This window comes from Muntiacus reevesi, chromosome 13 (assembly GCF_963930625.1).
Source record: "Muntiacus reevesi chromosome 13, mMunRee1.1, whole genome shotgun sequence".
In the NCBI taxonomy this organism is placed as follows: domain Eukaryota; kingdom Metazoa; phylum Chordata; class Mammalia; order Artiodactyla; family Cervidae; genus Muntiacus; species Muntiacus reevesi.
The window spans coordinates 64,204,940-64,225,954 of record NC_089261.1 but is presented as its reverse complement, the minus strand read 5'-3'; the positions used below and the strand labels follow the sequence as shown (position 1 = coordinate 64,225,954).

The 21,015-nt window shown below is 43.9% G+C and overlaps 1 protein-coding gene across 4 annotated transcripts in view; it reads left to right on the top strand.

The window, feature by feature from the left end:
- The first annotated feature begins 1,509 nt into the window (after positions 1 to 1,509).
- The window catches only part of GATB (glutamyl-tRNA amidotransferase subunit B), a 91,138-nt gene continuing 71,632 nt past the window's right edge, over positions 1,510 to 21,015 (top strand). For 3 of the 4 annotated variants that reach the window (XM_065904703.1, XM_065904701.1, XM_065904704.1), the window contains exons 1-2: positions 1,510 to 1,759; positions 3,692 to 3,842. In XM_065904703.1, the coding sequence (XP_065760775.1) occupies positions 1,545 to 1,759; positions 3,692 to 3,842 (366 nt within the window). In that variant the 5' untranslated portion in view covers positions 1,510 to 1,544. The remainder of the gene's footprint in view (positions 1,760 to 3,691; positions 3,843 to 21,015) is intronic. The other variant, XM_065904702.1, reaches the window with a different exon arrangement.

Here is a 21,015-nt window from a genome sequence, read left to right as displayed (position 1 = left end):
ATAAACCAGAAATTCAGAAGTTACTTGACCCTCCCCTAGGCTTCTACCATTATATTTAATCCATCACCAAGTCCTCCAATCTTACCTTCCTAATCTATCTCAGAGAGGTCAATTTCTCTCTGCCTCCACCACCAAACTATTTCATCTCTTTCCCACACAACTACTACTCTGAAAGGAATGTACTCCATTGTTTTGTCAAATGCATTCCTCACATAGCACTCCTTCAATCAATAAGCATTTCTGAGAGGCCTACTTTGTACTTTCGTAATACTGTGTTGAATAAGGTAGACCAATTTCCCATTCTCAAGATGGAAAATAAACATCAGATAGTCACAAGCACTATGTGGAGTATTAATATGCTGCTGCTGCTAAGTCACTTCAGTCGTGTCCGACTCTGTGCGACCCCAGAGGCGGCAGCCCACCAGGCTCCCCGTCCCTGGGATTCTCCAGGCAAGAACACTGGAGTGGATTGTCATTTCCTTCTCCAATGCATGAAAGTGAAAAGTGAAAGTGAAGTCGCTCAGTCATGTCTGACTCTTAGCGACCCCATGGACTGTAGCCCACCAGGCTCCTCTGTCCTGGAAAATCCAGGCAAGAGTACTGGAGTGGGGTGCCATTGCCTTCTCTGGGATTAATATGGGGTGGTCTAATAGAGAGTGGTGGAATAGCTAGTCTAAATTGTATGTTCAAATACAAGAAATCAGTGGGCATTTCAAGATGGGGATGCATTTTGAAGCAGGAAAAAAAAAAAAAAAAAAAAAAGAACTCCACTGGGATGATGCTATCTGCTATCAAGGTTTCCATTGTATGTAAGGAAAGTGTTTTCAAACACTGGCCAAGATCAAAAAGAAAAATTTAAAATGTTCTTGAGGTTTCAATCTAGGTCTGTCTATCTCCCAAGAAGCTGTGCTGAAAGATAGTCCTTGTGGTCTATGTGAAAGCATCCTATTTTTGTTAACTTCTCTGTATGTGCAGTTTACCAAGAATATAAGTTCCGTGAACATAGTGGCTGTATCTGCCGTGATCACTGCTGAATCCCCAGTGTCTAAGAACCATGCCGAGCATATTTGCATGCAAATAAGTATTTCTTGCATTTATGCATACATTGATGTCTAAAGTGGAAAAAGAAGCAGAAAAAAGAACTGGGTTGGGGAGGTTCAGAAAGTCTTTACGGAGATGTCAAGGTCATTTACTTCAGCCCGACAGGTTAACTGGTGTATAAAATCCCAGCCACGTTTCTCACCTTTCGATCTCTGCCACCGCCCGCTCTCTCTCACACGTGCTCACAGCTACAAACCTCTCCAACTCCCCGCTAGGAGGAGTCACACCTTCCGACTCAGAAACCCTCCCACTCTCCCGACTATGTCTCCTTCCCGCCCCCTCCCCGCCCGGTTCCGGAAGCCTTCCGGTCGCAGTCCTCTCTGGGAATAGTAGTCTTCCGGTCCGTGTCTAGCGCGGTGTATCTAATTTCTTAGAACTACGTTTCGCAGAGAGCCTTGCGGCAGAGGGAGGCTGTGTCACCTGACCAGGACTCTGGAGAGACAATGGCGGCGCCCATGTTGCGCTGGTTCTGTTCTGGAAGGCGTTTTGCTTTCGCCTGGGTTGGCTGCGGTTCTTGCCACAGAAGAGGGCCTCCGACTGGGTCCACGTCCAACGGGAAAAGGGGGCAGAGCTCTGTGGCTCAGCAACCCCACATCACAGCCCAGAAGCCAAGAAAAGGGTATACTATTTCATACCAGTATTCCCCACTTAAGTTGAGGTACAACTGCGGGACTTGGGAGATGATAACCCACTACAGCCCAGCCTTAACTCTGGACGTTTTGGTGGGCGGGAACGTGTTGGGCTGTCTGTTGCAGCCCTGAAACCTAAATAAAGACAGGAAACTGGCTATCTTATCAGCCCCTACCCCACACGTAAACCAGTGTCTTCAGATAGCCTTATTTGGGTAGTTTGCGAGTGTAAAATAGCAAGTGTTTTCTTGACTGTTTCACAAACAGAAGAGTGGTTCAGTCACCTTGACTAGTAGTCAGCCCAGTATCAATAGAAGTGGGATCTTATTTAGCTGACATGAATTTAACACAACTACGGGCCAGCAGTGTTTTAATGGTAAAAAGGAGCCTTTACCTACAAGTTCTGGATGGGTGGCTTAGAGTTAGAAAACACCACCTATCTGTGGAGGCCTTTCTTGTTGAACGTGTGTGTGTAGACCTAGGAGGATACAGCCAGTGTAAGAGATCTTCCCTCTGGTTGTGTAGAGACTGTTGCTTATTTTGCTCAATATTCTCTGAACAGCTGTTTAAATTTCACTATGTAAGACCTAAATGATTTCTTTTTAAGTGCAGAAACATAAGGCATGTGTCTAATATTCATTTTTTCTTTTGAGATAGTTAGGTTGCTGTTATTTTTGCTTTTCTGTTGTAACAGAGGGGGAAGTGTCCAGAAGCTCTGGTTCTGTTGTTTTCATTAAATTAGATTGTTTCACTGTGAAAAGTGAGTGAAAAATAATTTTTCTCTTTATGTCATGAAACTGCAAAAAAACATTCAACAAGGTTTTAGTGAATGCAGATTTCTGATGATTTCTTAGTTTAATTTCTCTCAATTATCATTTGTGATTGCAAACTTTAAAAATAAGGAATTCACCAGTACTGTAAATACAGAACTTCATGTGTTGAAATGATTGAAACAAAACCAAATGCATGTAAATAAAAATTTGATAATACAAAACATTGCTTGAGGGAAGAGCAGGACAGAATATGGAGAGAGTATAGGTTCACCAGGCCATCTACAGATTGCCCAGGATACATGGGTTTGATAATAACCCATGGAATAAGCACAGTTAGATGAACCTAGGGACACCTGTGTATGGAATGTTCATACAGACCCAGCAGAGTAGGAGTGACCAGATAAGAGATTATTGTAGCATTTAAACTGCACTATTGCAGCTTCTTGGATTTGGTAGCAGTTAAGTTTAAAACATGCAAAGGAACCTGAGTGTTCCGGAATTTAAAGTGATTTGGATAACCAGGGGGCAGGGAAAAGCCACTTGTGATGATTTAATGTTTTCCTTTGTGCAGAATTCCAAAGATTATCATTTAGTAGTAATCCATTTTATCTCTATTATTATGGTTACTTTACTTGCAAACCATTGCTAGAAAATGAATTCAAAAATGTGACTGAGAATTTCCCTTCCTTTTTAAATAATGAGATGTACAACTATTTATTTACCACTTTTCTAGTAGTAAAATCCTGATGTTTCTGTTAATTCTAAAAATGTTCACAAAATCAGCTTTCTTCATGTACTGAGTGATTAACTGACAAAAGACAGTTAATTTAGAAAATGGTGCTTCTCATTAAAGTCAGCCAAGCAGTCTCCACCTGATAGCCATTTCTGAATTGTTTTCAGATGCCATATTGTTCCTTTCTGTTACCGTGTTTGCACAGTGAACTCTTCTTATGCCATGTTATAAATGAATCTTGCTTTGCCAGTCTTCTTGGTGTTCATTTTGCATTACTTTTGATTTAGTCACCCAGTACAATAGAACACATTTTTTAAAGTAGAATATACAATTTTAATAAGTTAAAAGGACAAGTGGGAAGTATTAGTAACATTTGCAGTTTAAGCTCATAGAAATTCACGCATGGTAATAGATATAACCTAATGACTTCTTAACCATTATGTTTTCCTCTTTAGTGAATGTGAATGGGCAGCTGTGGTAGGACTGGAGATTCATGCCCAGATTGCCTCCAACTCCAAACTCTTTTCTGGATCTCAAGTCCACTTTGCAGCTCCTCCCAATTCTTTGGTATCTTTTTTTGATGCATCTCTACCTGGAACTTTGCCGGTAAGGCTTTTATTTAATGCTGTTTTCATTTGCAAAATGTACATCCTTCGTTGAACGTAACTCTTAGGAAATACTTGTTTAGGAAACTTTGAATGGAGTGGGATGGACTAAATGTTTTCTAAAGACTTATCTCTGAATTCTAAGTCTAAACGTCATCGTTTGTTCATACATTCATGCACTCATCTCACACATGGTTTAGAATGTCTGCTGAATACTAGGATGTCTGGTCTGTGCTATAAACTGAAATAGAAGGATGAGCAATGATCTTTATCTTTGAGAAGTTCAAAGATGAGTTGGGGAGATGTGTCCTATATACAGGCAGAGTACTGTGTGATTATTCCTGTGAAGGTCATAAGCAGAGTTTAATTTTGGATCCCCAAGGAGGGATACCTAATTCAGTATGAGAAGGACTGTTGTGAGAAATTAGGGAAGGGGTGTAGTTCGTTAAGGAAAGGTCGTTGGGGGAGGCGGTGTCTGAGCTAGCTGAGAAGCCAAGTCGGAGTCAGGCAGGTACCTGGGGAAGGAGGAGGAGTCTGGCCAAAGGAAGCAGCATATGTCACATGGTACTACAGTGTAAGGTTCATGGTGATTGTGGTTTTGAAAGTTAAGAAGGGCTCAGTGGTGGAGAAAAAGTCAACCATATGATGCTTTGAGTTAATCACTCATTTGTCTGCTCCTTTTCACTAAAACCCAAGGAATGACTGGGTCCAGTGTACTCATCAGCAAGATTTTTAGCATGTATTTTCATATAGGTGGTTTAATTTTTGAAGAAAAGGATGGAAGGAACAGTGTGAACATTTGGGCAAATACTTGGCTCATAGTCTGTCTAGGACACGCATTATCAACTGGATGTGGGGTTTCCTGCCAGCCTTTCAGGGAAGGTGTATCTAATGGTGATAGGAGGAGGGAGTGGGTGTCCTGGGTGAATTCCATGCTCTCTGACATTTAAACACAAGTGAAAACTGGTTAAACCGAACCCCAGCAGGAGTGCAGGGGCAGAAGTTTACTTTTCCCAGAGTCCGGCCCAGAGGAGGAGGTCATGGCGGCTGCGGCAGTGTACCTGGCGTACTCAGGGTTTTGGTTGTACTGGGGCAGCGTCTCTGTCTTGGACTAGTTCCTTCCTCGCGCTTTTTGTCCTGGAGGACCCCTGTTCCGGTAAACCCTGTCTAGGGTCGTCTTTGAATTGCTGTTGGGTCTTTCTGGGAGAAGACAAGCCCAGGAATGTCTTGCCCTCCTTTCTCACTCTCTTCCTCTGCCTTAGAGCATCTGTTTATGGCGAGACTGTTTTTGTTTGTGGAGAGTTATATTTTACATTTTTCAGTTATAAATGTATGAATTCTCTTTGGGGGCAGAGAGTCAAGTACAGTAGAAATAAATATCTATTTAGACAAACAATTCATCACAACACCTTTCCTTTCTTCCTTCTGAGCTCAGAATTTTTTTTTCCCCCCACATGGTGGTTCATTATCAAGAGACTAGACTTAACTACCGAGTTCTTTCTAGGTTTTTCCAGCTGGGGATGTGGTATCTAGCAAGGTATTTATTATCAGTTCAGTTCAGTTGCTCAGTCGTGTCTGACTCTTTGCGACCCCACAAACCGCAGCACGCCAGGCCTCCCTGTCCATCACCAACTCCTGGAGTCCACCCAAACCCATGTCCATTGTGTTGGTGATGCCATCCAACCATCTCATCCTCTGTCATCCCCTTCTCCTCCCGCCATCAATCTTTCCCAGCATCAGGGTCTTTTCAAATCAGTCAGCTCTTCGCATCAGGTGGCCAAACTATTGGAATTTCAGCTTCAACATCAGTCCTTCCAATGAACCCAGGACTGATCTCCTTTAGGATGGACCGGTTGGATCTCCTTGCAGTTCAAGGGACTCTCAAAAGTCTTCTCCAACACCACAGTTCAAAAGCATCAATTCTTCTGCGCTCAGCTTTCTTTATAGTCCAACTCTTACATCCATTCATGACCACTGGAAAAACCGTAGCCTTGACTAGATAGACCTTTGTTGACAAAGTAAGGTCTCTGCTTTTCAGCATTGCTGTCTAGGTTGGTGATAACTGTAACATCTCTTTGCAGCTGAGCAGGTTTTCTACAGTTGTGGCTGTGTGTGTGCTAAGTCTCTTCAGTTGTGTCCAACTCTTTGTGACCCTTTGACTGTAGTCTGTCAGATTTCTCAGTCCATGGGATTCTCCAGGCTAAATGTGGTCAAATATTAGAGACAATTCAAAGTAACTAAATGTCAGCATGCCTTGAAAGATATCTCCTCATGCCCTAAAGAAGGAGATACTTGCCCAGGTATTATCAGCGTGACAGTGAAGGTGTTTGGGACATTGAAGTGTTAAGAGCTTGACTTACAGTCATTAAATGACAGTTGAAGGCTAGAAATCCAGTTGGCTTGAGCTGGGATTTGTTTTTCCTCTTTGGAGTCTACCACACTCATGGTTTGAGCAGCTCTATCAACAGAGCTCATCTGCCTCTTTTTCAGAAATGCTTCTGCCTTTTAAAAGGCCTGTTTTAGCATGTGACCCATGCTAAAACATGGGTTTTAGATTACACCAAAACTACCAGAATAAGACATTGTCACTCTCACAGCACTTCAAACCCAACGGTATATCTATATAGACGTTTTAAATATACTGAAACATGGAGACAGGTGGCCTTTGCTGAGCCTGTGGAGCTGCTTTATTGATGCTCTGATATCCTGACTCTGCATTTGGTTATTTTTGTTACAAAAATGGTGAGCATCTGTCAGATACGCTGACTGGATAGGAGAAAAGGGCAGCCAAAGAATTTAGGTTAGGGTGTCAAGTCTTTTTCTGTAGACCAAATTCACTTGCTTTGCTGGCCCATTAAAGAGAAAATAAGAGAAAGTGTCTTTCTGGAGGTATTTGATTCTTCCCCTCTCGCGATTGTGTCTTTATTCATTCGCTCAACTGACATTTATTGGATGCCTCCCATGCACTAGCCATCGTGGAAGCTCTAGTGACACAGCTTTGAAGAAGGTAAAGGATAGATGAGAGTTTTGTCCTCATGAACTTGACAAGTGAGCAGGCAGTTACAGTACCGTTCAGTGAACTTGCTGGTAGCGGGAATACAAGGAGAGACATTTAACACAGACATAAGGAATTTGCAGAATTTGGCCAGGTAAAAGTGAATGGGAAGTACAGAGATCAGAAGAAAAACAGGACATGACTTGATCTAGAAGCTGAAAGAAATTTGATGCATTGTAGCCCTGGAGAAGGACATGGCCACCCACTCCAGTCTTCTTGGCTGGAAGATCTATGGACAAAGAATCCCAGCGGGCTATAGTCCATGGGGTCACACAGAGTTGCTCACTACTGAAGTGACTTAGCACGCATGCACACACGCATGCATTGTAGCCTAGAACTTCAATATGGCGTGGCAAGAGGTGAAGCTGGTGTGGAAAGCGTAGTCTGTACCACACAAGCCCCGCTAAGCAGTGTGCAGCCCACTGCAGAGAGGTACAGGGTCAAAAGTTCCAAGGGATGAGTGTTCTGAGAAGGAGTGAGCACACACGATGTCAGACTTGCCAAGAGTCAAGTGAGGTGAGGACTAGGCAGTGGCCACTGAATCTATCAATGGGGGTATCCTTTGCAAGAACGGCTTCAGTAGGTTGATGGGGGCAGAAGGAACATGACAGAAGATAAACTCAGGGATGTTGAGGGAGAGGTGAGAACTGAGCAACTATTCCAAGAAGTTTGGCTCAGAAAGAAAAGAGAATGCAGTAGAGAATTCCCTGGTGGTTCAGTGGTTAGGACTCAGCACTTTCACTGCCAGGGCCTGGGTTTGTCTGGTCAGGAAATGAAGATCCTGCGAGCTGTGGAGTGTGGCAAAAGGAAACGAAACAAAAAACATGACTTATCACTGATGATACTATTATTTTTAAAAAATGGAGTGGAATTCCTTAGTAGTTCAGCGGTTGGGACTGTTGAGCTCTCACTGCCAAGGGCCTGGGTTTGATCTAGTTGGCCAGATAAATAAATACAGAGAGGTGATTTTAAAAAAAGACAGGGAAAGGGATGGTTAGGGAGTTTGGAATGTCCATGTACACACTATGTTTAAAATGGAGCACAGTGCTCTCTGCTCAGTGTTAGTGGCAGCCTGGATGGGTGGGGGAAGGACAGATGCATGTGTGTGTGGCTGAGTCCCTTCACTGTTCACCTGAAGCTGTCACAGCATTGTTAATTGGCTATGCTCCCAAATATAAAGTTTAATTTAAAAAAACTTCTCAGTTTCCTTAATGTTGGAGAAACTTGAGATGGTTTTAATGATGATGAATTATAGTCAACAGGAAGGTAACATCCCCTTAAAAATATGCTAAGAGGGTAGATCTCATGTGAAATGTTTTTACTGCAGCAAAATACAATAAAAACACTTTTTGATGCTGATGAGAAGGAGCCAGTGACAAAGGGGCAGTTAAAGAGGCTTTTGATTAATGTGGCAAGTTGAACATATACATGTTAACCTGCCTCTCTCCCAGCCCCAAAGAAACCCCACTGAAATGACAGCCAAAGAATCCAGATGTTGCCAACCTGTGAGAGAACGGGAGAGGAGAGCAGACTGCAGGAGAGAAGGTAGAGGCAGGAGGGCCTGACTTAGAGGGGAGTTAAGTGTGGGCCGGGAGAGGGGCAGAAAGCCTACGGAAAGAGCAGTGGTCAGGAAGGAGACCTGTGCCCTGTGCAGCCCCAGGGAGGGTCCCGGTGTGAGATCCGCGGGTGTTGTGGAGGGCCAGGGGCAGGTGGAGACAGAGGGGTTAATTCAAGGTCTAGCTTCAGAGCAGTCAGACCTGAGGTCCTCTCCCTGCCCTTTTGCAGCTGCTCTAGCCCCACAAAGGATGTGCAGTCTGGGCAGAAATTCAGCTGCTGACACCCTCCCCCAGGGAGCCCAGGCACTGGGCCCAGACGGTGTCTGTACTCTGAGCCCCGGGCCTGCCCAAGCCTTTCCCAGAGTGACCGTCTCTCCTCTTTCTCGCCCCCTACTCCTTAAGCAGCAATCCACAGGAACCTAGCAGAGCTTGACATTTAGGCGATCTCAGGAAAAAACAGCTCATCACTGACTCAGTGGACATGAGTTTGAGCAAGCCCCAGGAGATAGTGAAGGACAGGGAAGCCTGGTGTGCTGTGGTCCATGGGGTCACAAAGAGACAGACATGACTGAGCGACTGAACAACAACAGTAAAAAAAAAAAAAAAAAAAAAAAAACCTCCCCAGCCACCCCACTGACTGTCCTCGTGTGAAGGCCCCCAATCATCAAGGCCTGGGTATTTGCACAGAACTCTCAGTCAGCATTTTGGTACCTTACTTTAAAATAGAAATTGACAGCCCCAAACCACCAGACATTTGCAGAAATTGTCCAGTGTAGCAGACAGAGCCCAAAATAAAAGGAAAACTGAAAGAAATCAGAGGCAACAGATAACACGTAGGATAAAAATACTGTAAAAATTAAAAGCTTTCATAAATATCCTCAGAAAGGTAAGAGAAGGTAGCTGTATCTTTGAAATAGGAATATGACACCCCTTGTTAAAATAAACTTTAAAATTAGGATGGAAAAAAAAGGTCCAGAAGAGTCAGAATATAATATCAAACCTTTCAGAAAGAATAATACACATACAATGAATTGGACAGTAGCGGGGGAAAAAATAGGAAATTGAGAAAATCAATCCAGGATGTCCAACCTCTGATTAATAGGAGTTCCAAAAGAGAGGAAGTAGACAAGAGAAAATTGTTAAACAAACGACACGGATGAGTCTCTCAGAACTGCAGGACACGAGTCTCCAAATCAGAAGGGCCTGCCAGTGACCCAGTAGAAGGAATAAAAATAGCCCCCCAGGACAGGCCCGCCAGCATGAAGTAAGGGGACACAACACCAGTGAAAACAGATAACCACGGGAAGCTGCTCTGTAACACAGGGCGCCCAGCCTGGCCTTGTGACCAGCTAGAGGGGCGGGGCGGGAGGGAGGCTCAGGAGGGAGGGAGATGTGTATGTGTATATATGTGACATTTCAATCGTTGTAAGGCAGAGACCAACACGACATTGTAAAGCAGTTACCCTCCAATTTTAAAAAGTCCGACAACGACACATAAAGAGAAGATACTAGAGCTAAGAACGAAGGTCACATGCAGAGGCCTGGGAATCAGTCCTATTGGACTTCTCAAAGCAGCGCCTATAGCTGCAATATGATGGAATAGTGCCTTTTAAAATCTTAGGGGGGAAAAAATCATTCTAACCTGGAATTCTGTGTCCACCACTACAAATCAAGTGTAACCATAGACTAATTACATTTTCAGACAGGCAGGTTCTCGACACATCATCTTTCCAACAAAAGGGAACCTGCTGGAAACATGGAGAGGTTCTGGGTTACTGGCTCTGCTACAGACCTAGAGAGCCTAGCAGGAGAGGAGGGGATGGCTGTGGAACAGGCTGCCAGAATGATAGTGGGGGGGGGGGGGAACAGCAGGTATCTAATGCTTGTGTGGATAAGAGGTTTTTACAAGGAAATGGAGTCTTTCATTGATCTTATTGAAGTATAGTGGATTTACATTGTGTTAACTTCTACTCTACTGCGAAGTAACTCAATTATACACACACACACACACACACACACACACGTACGTTCTTTCTCATATTCTTTTCCATTATGGTTTATCATAAGATTCTGACTGTAGCTCTCTGTGCTGTAAAGTCTGTGCTAAGCCACTTCCGTTGTGTCCGACTCTTTGCAAGCCTGTGGACTCTAGCCCGCCAGGCTCCTCTGTCCATGGGACTCTCCAGGCAAGAACACTGGAGTGGGTTGCCATGCCCTCCTCCAGGGGATCTTCCCGACCCCAGGGATCGAACCTGAGTCTCTTATGTCTCCTGCATTGGCAGGTGGGTTCTTCACCACTAAGTGCCACCGGGGAAGCCCTTGCTCATCCGTTCTATACGCAGTAGTTTGTATCTGCTGATCCCAAACTCCCAGCCTGTTTCTCCTCCACCTTGCCCCGCCCTGGCAACTACAAGTCTGTTCTCTATGTCTGTGAGTCTGAGAAACTGGAGTCTTAGAAAGTAATAAGCAATAGGCAATAAAATTAAGCAAATGATAAAATGAAAAGTCTACAAACTCCAGGAAGAAGCAAAACGTTCATGAAAGGAAATGTGGTTGGAGTGTACTGAGCAGCTCAGCAGACACGATTTACACGATAATGACAAACACCACCAACTCATTTAACAAAAACTGTGATGTAATTGGGATATTGGCAAGTCAAAGAACTAAATTGTTGTCTACCATAATCGGAAGTCATGTCCTAAATTGATAAAGTAATAAAAAAGTAACGTAAGGATACGCTTTAGGAATATTTTGGAGCCACAATTAGGAGCAGCCTCTTTCTCCTTTTCAGGCCCTAACTTGATTGATTGGTTTTGTTTTTGTTTAATTGGCTGTTGTTATTTATTTTAGCTTTTTATTTTTTAAATAAGGGAATGAATGAAAGATTTAGAGCTCCCTAGAGACAGATTATGAAGCAAAAGGTTTTTCAACAAGGTTTTTGTATCAAGATAATATTAAGTAATAATCAGATATTACTTCTGCTGATTTCTCAGCCTTCTGATGGTGAAATTTTCTCTTTTTTTTCCTCCCCCAAAGTTGAAACAGTGACCGCACCCCACCCATTCCCTCACCTGTAAATCCCACCCTCACCCCTGTTACGGGGAAAGGCTCGTTCACATTCTAGACCCTTCACGCCCAGGGTCAAGCACGTACAGGTGTCCCTGCTTCCCCATGGGTGGGATGGCCTGCTTCCTACCAACCTGACTTTTCCACATGAACATCATTCAGGTCATCGTGGGCTTGTACTTCAGTCCAGTTCAGTTCAGTCGCTCAGTCGTGTCCGACTCTTTGCGACCCCATGAATCGCAGCACGCCAGGCCTCCCTGCCCATCACCAGCTCCCAGAGTTCACCCAAACTCATGTCCATCAAGTCGGTGATGCCATCCAGCCATCTCATCCTCTGTCGTCCCCTTCTCCTCCTGCCCCCAATCCCTCCCAGGGGTGGCTTATTTTGTTCTTGAATGGAGAAGTAACAAGCATGGGTAAATTCCATGGGACAGAATAAGATATAAAAGTGGTGTTACGAAACATCTCACTTTGTAACTTACATAAATTATCTCTTGGGAATGGCATGGGCCAAAGTCGTGGTTTCATGTTCCAGAAACAACCACTTTGGGTCATGGGGACAGTTAGTGGAGTCTGCCTTCTTCGCAGATGAAGGCAGGATGATCACATGGCAAATGGCCAAGAGCCGTGCCGAGAAAGTGCTGCCTTGTCCCAAGGTCCCCTGGCACAGCTTATATTAAAAATAGGGAGATAAATACCAGACTCGCCAGCTCAGAGATCTGAAGGTGGTTCAGGACTGGTGGTGGTGGGGGTGGGGGGCAGGCACTGCTAGTTTTCCTTATAAATTATAAGGAAATTTATACATATTAATATTTGTTGGACAACTGAAAGTTAGATTTAAAGCAGTGACATATGGGGGAGAGAAAATCATTGATAGAATCGGGTTCTTGAGAAAGCGGGGGCTGTCCCTGGAGCCCAGGGAGAAGGCAGCTCTTGCCCTGGAACCTCAGGGGAGGGGAGCCCTCCACTCACAACTGAAGGCAGCTCTCGGCGCTGGGTTGCAGAAGGTTGGGAGGCTTCCCTGGTGGCTTAGACAGTAAAGAATCTGCCTGCAATGCAGGAGACCCGGATTCGATCCCTGGGTGGGGTGGACCCCCTGGAGAAGGGAATGGCAACCCACTCCAGTGTTCTTGCCTGGAAAATCCCACGGACAGAGGAGCCTGGTGGGCTACAATCCTCGAGATCACAAAGAGTCGGACACGACTGTGGGACTCTCCCAGCCCCCTTCTGATTTTTCCTTCTCTAGCTAATACTGTCTCTTGCATCTCACGCTCCTCGGCGGTGCTCTTTCCTGCCTCTGTTAGTGTGTTTGGATTTGGGGTTTGTGGGTGAGATGCTCTCTCAGCTTGTCTGTGTCTCCCATCATCCCTGTTTCTCCCTGGCTCTTGAACGACAGTAGAGAATCCCAAACTGACAGGTCTGTCCGCTTAGCACATGGGAGACTCGATTTCCTTGTCTTCAGGCATTCCTTCCTGCGAGAAGTCTGCTCCTCTCTGTGTTTCCTCTCTGATAGCTCTGGCCAGGATACGTCCAGGAATGGAAGTGTTTTTGTTTGTCCTGCTCGGTACTCTGATTTCTCTGCTTAAAGACTCAGCCCAGGACTGTGGCTGTGTCACTGGAAGGATTCACAGTGGCTCTCCTGGCCCCCTTTGGGCTTAAGGGATGGTTTCCTCATTCACTTATGGGCCCCCAGCTGCCACACTGCCGGGTTGATGCTGCCCTTCAAGCCCCACGTCCATGCCGGCACAGGGCTGGGGGCTCTCATTGCTCAAGATTCTCTCTTCACCCGAGGCCTGAGGTGTCTGCCTCTTCCACGTGAACTCCTCATTCGGTGGCACAAGATTTTCTGGCTGGACCAGGATTTTGTGGCTCCTGTCAGCTCCCTGCCCCAGTGGAATCCCAGCCTTGACTTCTTCACCTTAAGTGCCTGAAATTGCCAGCATGCAGTGTCTCTGCAGCCTGGTTAACAAGGTCAGTGGTAGTAAGGTCCACTCACATTACCCAGTGCTTGATTTTTGTGTGTGCAGTTGTTTTAACCTCGTCAGCCCTTTGAGGCAGTGCTGTCAATATCCCAGTTAGGGAGTAAGTGGAGAAGTCAGTCTGTTGTTCCATGTCCAGCTCTAACTGTTGCTTCTTGAATTGCATACAGGTTTCTCAAGAGGTAGGTCAGGTGGTCTGATATTCCCATCTCTTTAAGAATTTTCCAGTTTGTTGTGATCCACACAGTCAAAGGCTTTGACATAGTCAATAAAGCAGAAGTAGATTTTTTTTGGCACTCTCTTGCTTTTTCAATGATCCAGCAAATGTTGGCAATTTGACCTCTGGTTCCTCTGCCTTTTCTAAAACCAGCTTAAACATCTGGAAGTTTATGGTTCATGTATTGTTGAAGCCTGGCTTGGAGAATTTTGAGCATTACTTTACTAGCGTGTGAGATGAGTGCAATTGTGCCATAGTTTGAGCATCCTTTGGCATTGCCTTTCTTAGGGATTGGCATGAAAACTGACCTTTTCCAGTCCTGTGGCCACTGCTGAATTTTCCAAATTTGCTGGCATATTGAGTGCTGCACTTTCACAGCATCATCTTTGAGGATTTGAAATAGCTCAACTGGAATTCCATCACCTCCACTAGCTTTGTTCATAGTGATGCTTCCTCCCATCCAAATACTAACCAGGCCCGACCCTGCTTAGCTTCCGAGATCAGATGAGATCGGGCGCGTTCAGGGTGGTATGGCCATAAACCGTAGTGATGCTTCCTAAGACCCCCTTGACTTCACATTCCAGGATGTCTGGCTCTAGGTGAGTGATCACATCATCATGATTATCTGGGTCGTGAAGATCTTTTTTGTATAGTTCTTCTGTGTATTCTTGCCACCTATTCTTAATATCTTCTGCTTCTGTTAGGTCCATACCATTTTTCTCCTTTATTGATCCCATTTTTGCATGAAATGTTCCCTTGGTATCTCTCATTTTCTTAAAGAGATCTCTAGTCTTTCCCATTCTATTGTTTTCCTCTATTTCTTTGCATTGATCACTGAGGAAGGCTTTCTTATCTCTGCTTGCTATTCTTTGGAACGCTGCATTCAAATGGGTATATCTTTCCTTTCCTCCTTTGCCTTTCACTTCTTTTCTCAGCTATTTCTAAAGCCTCCTCAGACAACCATTTTGCCTTTTTGCCTTTCTTTTTCTTGAGCATGGTCTTGATCCCTGTCTCCTGTATGTGTCACAAACCTCTGTCCATAGTTCTTCAGGCAGTCTATCAGGTCTAATCCCTTGAATCTATTTGGAAAGGAGTATGTCAAAGCTGTATATTGTCACCCTGCTTATTTAACTTACATGCAGAGAATATCATGAGAAACGGTGGACTGGATGAAGCACAAGCTGGAATCAAGATTGCCAGGAGAAATATCAATAACCTCATATATGCAGATGACACCACCTTTATGGCAGAAAGCGAAGAAGAACTAAAGAGCCTCTTGATGAAAGTGAAAGAGGACAGTGAAAAAGTTTGCTGAAAACTCAACATTCAAAAAACTAAGATCGTGGCATCTGGTCCCATCAAATCATGGCAAATAGATGGGGAAACAGTGAGAGACTATTTTGGGGGGCTCCAAAATCACTGCAGATGGTGCCTGCAGCCATGAAATTAAAAGACGCTTGCTCCTTGGAAGAAAAGTTATGACCAACCTAGACAGCATATTAAAAAGCAGAGACATTACTTTGTCAACAAAGGTCCATCTTAATCAAAGCTATGTTTTTTCCAGTAGTCACGTATGGATGTGAGAGTTGGACTGTAAAGAAAGCTGAGCACCGAAGAATTGATGCTTTTGAACTGTGGTGTTGGAGAAGACTCTTGAGAGTCCCTTGAACTGCAAGGAGATCCAACCAGTCCATCCTAAAGGAAATCAATCCTGAATATTCATTGGAAGGACTGGTGCTGAAGCTGAAATTCCAATACTTTGGCCACCTGATGTGAAGAACTTGAGTCATTTGAAAAGACCCTAAAGCTGGGAAAGATTGAAGGTGGGAGGAGAAGGGGATGACAGAGGATGAGATGGTTGGATGACATCACCAACTCAATGGACATGAGTTTGAGTAAATTCTTGGAGTTGGTGATGGACAGGGAGGCCTGGCATGCTGCAGTCCATGGGGTCACAAAGTCGGATACGACTGAGTGACTGAACTGACTGACTGGAGAAGTCAGATTGGAACACCGTAATCCGGCTTCCAAGTTCATAACCGTTTGCGCTTCTGCCTCGGGCAGCTACCCCTGGGTGATGGGGGCCCCCGGGGATTTCTGTCCTTGCTTTTGAGCTTGGCTGTGTGTATTTACAGTTCTCTGTGTACGTGTCTGTGTGTACAGACATACTTGTTCTCTTCCCCGTCTCCACTCCCCGCCCCGCCCAGCGTGTCTGTCCCGCTGGCTCTGCCTAACTTAGGCTGCTCTCTTTACCGTGGTTACAGCCTCCCTCCCCGCCTGCCATCCTGATTAGTGATCCTTCTTCAGAATGTTTCTTAGGACTCCAGGCATTTTTATCTTCTCATTTTACCTTTAGTTTTAGAATTATGTGGAATCCCATCATAAATCTTCAGACTGGAAAGGTCACTCGGCCTATTTTCCTACTGGTAGGCAGGATTACAGCTAAGCTAAGAACAGCATTCTTTGTTTTTATTAGCCGGCATTCAACTTTATTCATTACCTTGACCTAGTAAAACCCCTTACTGTGGTACAGAATTTTCCTCAATTTACTAAATCATTTATTTGTGTATAGAATTATAGACAGAATCTTAGGTTATTTCTTCGAGTCAGTTATTTCCTATTTATCAATGTCATTCCAACTCGTAATATTTTGTATGTGAGATGTGAAATGGGAAGAAAAACAGAAAAAGAAGTGTATTTGTTTGATAAAATTTCTAGAGATTTACAACTCTGTTTGTTTCATAATTTGCTAATGTTTCCAGTAATGGCGAGATTTCAGCAAAGCATCAAGTGTGCTTGAAATATGTGCCTGTGCAGACCACAAGCGCACACACACGTGCGCGCGTGCTCCCATGCTCACTTTGTCATTTGAAATGCTTGCCCCCCTGGTGTCATCCTCGAGCAGGAGAAGGCAAAGCAAAGAGAATGTTGTTGCTTTGCTAGTGCCGGCTGCTGGGTGACTGTTCTGTGTGTGGCCAGGAGGTACCTGCTTATCAGGCTGAGCCGAATTCCATTGATGAGAGGCCAGGACATCTGACACGTCGATAAACAGTGCTGGTCAGTTTCATTAAAAACAAAAAAAATTCTGACTCGTAACTCTGATCTTGGTTTACTTGTTTGAAAGTGCTTAGGTGTACATAACGTGGAACCTCCTAGTAACTCTTAACTGTCTCTTGCTTCTAGAACTGGGGAAGGGGCTATGGAAGCCTGCAAGAACAGGCTCTGCTTTTCTCAGGATCAGGATTTTGCTGTCTGAGAAAACACTGGGGGTTTTCCATGTCACAAAGATGGTTGAGATTAGCCCTGGCAGCTATGGCGTGAAAACTGGAACTGGGATATTGTTTACCCCATTTTACAAAACTTTCTTTTATTCACAAGAATGTTACTGTTAGCATGCAGAAGGGGAATGAAGAAGGAAGATGATCTGATGTAATGCCTGCTTTCTGGGGACTAACAGACAATGCAGTTATCACGCCTTATGCTGGCGATTCCATCTTGAACGTGTATGCAGATCACTCTGAGAGGGATCCTGCCCCTTTAAGAGATGATAATATGAATTCCTTTGTAAAGTCTTTGAGATTAGTTTATTTTTTAAATTTCTTATGGTAGATGTATTATCTGGGTAAGTCTGCGATATCCTAGCTCTCTGAACATAGCAGATATTGGTAATAACTTTTGTTTTAAAGGACCTAATAGATTTAGAAATACTTAACTATTTCTAGTGAGCATTAGGCTTAAGCACTTTTCTGACTCTTAATTCAAAATGTAATTATAAACATTTTTTAATTCAAAGCTTCTAAATGGAATAAAAATGGAAGAAAACAGCGTTTGGAGAAAAGTATTTAAATGCATACATTTATAACCAGATCTATATTTGCCTCTCTGTCCATTCACACTTAAATGATGGTTGGTTATTTGACTAAGAAGACCAGATGTGACAGTTTTCTATTAAAATGCTTTTCCATTTCAATGATTTGCTTTAATGTAATCTGTAGAATTGATAATTGCATTGTGTTCTCAGACCTAGTCTTGCCACTCTGAGCCACTGTTACACTTTTCCCTCTTTCCTCTGTGCAGGGGAGCTCCAGGGTGCAGTGTTTTGCCCCGTGACCTCTTTGGCCCTCTGCAAAAGAGGCGTGTCTGTGAGCTCATGCTTGCAGGTGTGGAGAGGCTCCCTTTCAGCTCGTGAACCCTCTGATGGTCCTGCCTTGCCCTCTGTCTCTTTAACTGGATGTCCCCTGTGGACTCGGATGACCCATGACAACGATGGACTTTCACGTCCAGTGGGCAGCATGGCCTGTCCTCCCACAGGGAAGCGTCTAACTCCTTCCCTGTTTTGGATATTTTGCCAGCATTTGGTATTTTCATTTTTGTTTTTAATTTTATTTATTTACTGTTACTTTTCTTTTTGGCTGCATCAGATCTTGGTTGCAGCAGGCAGGGTCTCTGTTGCATCATGCAGGACCTTTTCTTGTGGCACGCGGGCTCAGTAGTTGCAGCACATGGGCCTAGTTGCTCTGTGGCATGTGGGATTTTAGTTCCCTGCCCAGGGATCAAATCGTATCCTCTGCATTGCAAGGTGGATTCTCAACCCTCACGGAAGATCCCCCTCAGTGGGTTCTTGAAAGCTTCCCTCTTCACAGCCATTCTCCCTTCCCTCACCCCTGCCCTTCTCGCATGCAGAGTTCCCCACGGGAAATCTAACTGAACACTAGTGCTTCTGTGTTCTGACAGTATATATCTCACAGCTGCCTGAACATCCTTTATGGATGTTGTTTATGAGGATTTCTATGTTTGATTTAAGGTTCTAAAAAGCAGTTCATGGATCTTTTTCAGGCCACCTGACTGTACCTTGCACAGAACATGTATATAATAAATGTTTCTCTGTATAATTGCAGATACTTATGACTACATGCATGAGTCCATAGGGAAGAATTTTCCAGATATCTAAAACCCTTTTGATATGTTTTAACTTCTTTATGGGAATCTTTCTAAAATGCATTTTCTACTTTTCTGCTTTTAAATAGTGTACTGAACATAAGCTAGCCTTTTCTTAATTGCTCAAGGTTATCAGCAATATATTGTTGTAATATGATGGTGCCTTCAAGGTCTACTGAGGTGTGTAAAATTATCTGATCCTACAGGAAACAGCTAAAGAGAGCCATTCTTTTTAGGCTTCGTATTACAGTCTTTTCCCTTGTTATTGCAGTCATCTACCTCTCACCTCCTTTGTTAAGCTGCTGTCAATATATTTGATTCTAGGAACCCCTTCTTGCCCATTTTTCACTTCTCAGTTATTCTGATCTGCTCCAGTCCAGAAAGCTAGATGGTTGCATTTCTTAATGTAAATAAGAATAGGCTCTGAATAGAGACCTGTCCTACAAAATAAGCTGCATGAATAATATGAGACTAGTTAGCTTCTCAGTGTTGTAAGCAGTATGAGAATTAGAATAGGAAAAGATCCCAGAAATGTTCCATTCAGTCCTTTTAACTTAGATGAGAGAACTGCCCAGCAGTTATTTGGTTACTTCTTGTGTCAGTCAGGTTTGAACTCATGTTTCTGGTCTGTTTAATGTTCAGCCTTCAGTCTCTGTTCTACCATAACTTCTGGAATTCTGATTTATGTAGGTGCTATTTTGTAGGCATGTGTATGTTTCAGAACACACATACCATTAACAGCTGTGTATGTGATAATGTTAATAGATATCTGTCCACATGCTCTGCACACACAGGCGTTGACTGCTCAGCAGTGACGCTGATTGTGAAACTGAAAGTCGCTCAGTCGTGTCCGACTCTTTGCGACCCCACGGATTATACAGTCCGTAGAACTCTCCCGGCCAGAATACTGGAGTGGGTGGCCTTTCCCTCCTCCAGGGGATCTTCCTAATCCAGGGATTGAACCCAGGTCCTCCCGCATTGCATGCAGATTCTTTACAAGCAGAGCCACAAAGGAAGCCCAGGAATACTGGAGTAGGTGGCCTATCCCTTCTCCAGGGGATCTTCCTGATCCAGGAATCGAACCGAGGTCTCCTGCATTGCAGGCAGATTCTTCACCGGCTGAGCTACCAGGGAAGCTGATTGTATGTGCTGTTTATTACAGTGTCCACTAGGTGAGAGATCCAAATCTGCAGAGAGAGAAAGAAGGAAAAGAGTGCTGCTTCAGAAGAAGAATTGGGTGAAAGGAGATCTAACCTAACAAGCTACCAATTCAGTGCCCTAGGCACTGGATTTTTCTCGACCTCCCACTAAGAGAGCAGCTCTGACTGGGCAGTTCCCAGCTGTACTTCTCACTCGGCAGATCGTGGCCATAATGAAATATTCTTTTAGGATCTTTTATCTGTGCTTCATTCTAGGAAATTTTTTCTACATTTTCTTCCAGTTCACTAATTATTTCTGTTATGTATGCTCTGTTCTTTAATATAGCCATTGAGTTTTTTTTTTTAATTTCATGAGAGTATCTTTCATTTATAGAAATTCTGTTCTCTTAAATCTCTCCTATCTTTTTGAAAATACCTTGTTCTTTTATCACTTATTCAGTTCTTTATTTCTTTGGTAATTTTAAATCTACTTATTCCGTGTTCAGAAATTCTATTACATGAGGTTCTTTGGATTTCTTGTTCTGCTTTTTACGTCTCCTGATTCTGGCTAATGGTAGATGATGTTCTTGTGTACTTTGTAATTTTGGATTACGGAGTCAGGTTTGACAGGACTTTATTAGAGGGAATCTTCTGACTGGGTTGAGAGCAACTCTCCAAAGAGCTTGTACTTTGGCTTCTGCCAGATACCCCAGGTCTAAACCTTTTTTTCATGTTTGTCTCTTAGCTTGGGGTTTCTAGACCACAGTTAATAAATTTGAACGCCAGGTTTGCCTGAGAGCAGGTTGTGGCAATCAATTCTTAGAGCAGACTTTTATGCTTCATTTTAACTTCAGTCTGGGCTGAGACTTTACTAAGACGGAAACTTTTCAGGAGGGAAAAGCGGGCGTGACCATGTAGCTGGGACCGAAACCCAGGGTATGAAGGTGGGCAATTCAAGACTTCGAATGGGGCAGGAAAGACATCTTTCTGTCTCTCTCTCTTTCCTCTTGCCTCCAAGCTGTCCCTCCCTTCTCATCGCAGCAGAGGCAGAGACGTGTATACCTTCCTGTCATCTTCTCTGCCCTGCTATCACAGACACAGATCAAGTAATTGAGCTCTTTCCAAATTCCCCCTAGTTGTGCAAGGATGTACCCTCTCACCCATTCCTTTAAAAGTTCCCACTTTGCAAAAGCAGTTCAGCCTTAATGAATTGTTTTTTGTGTG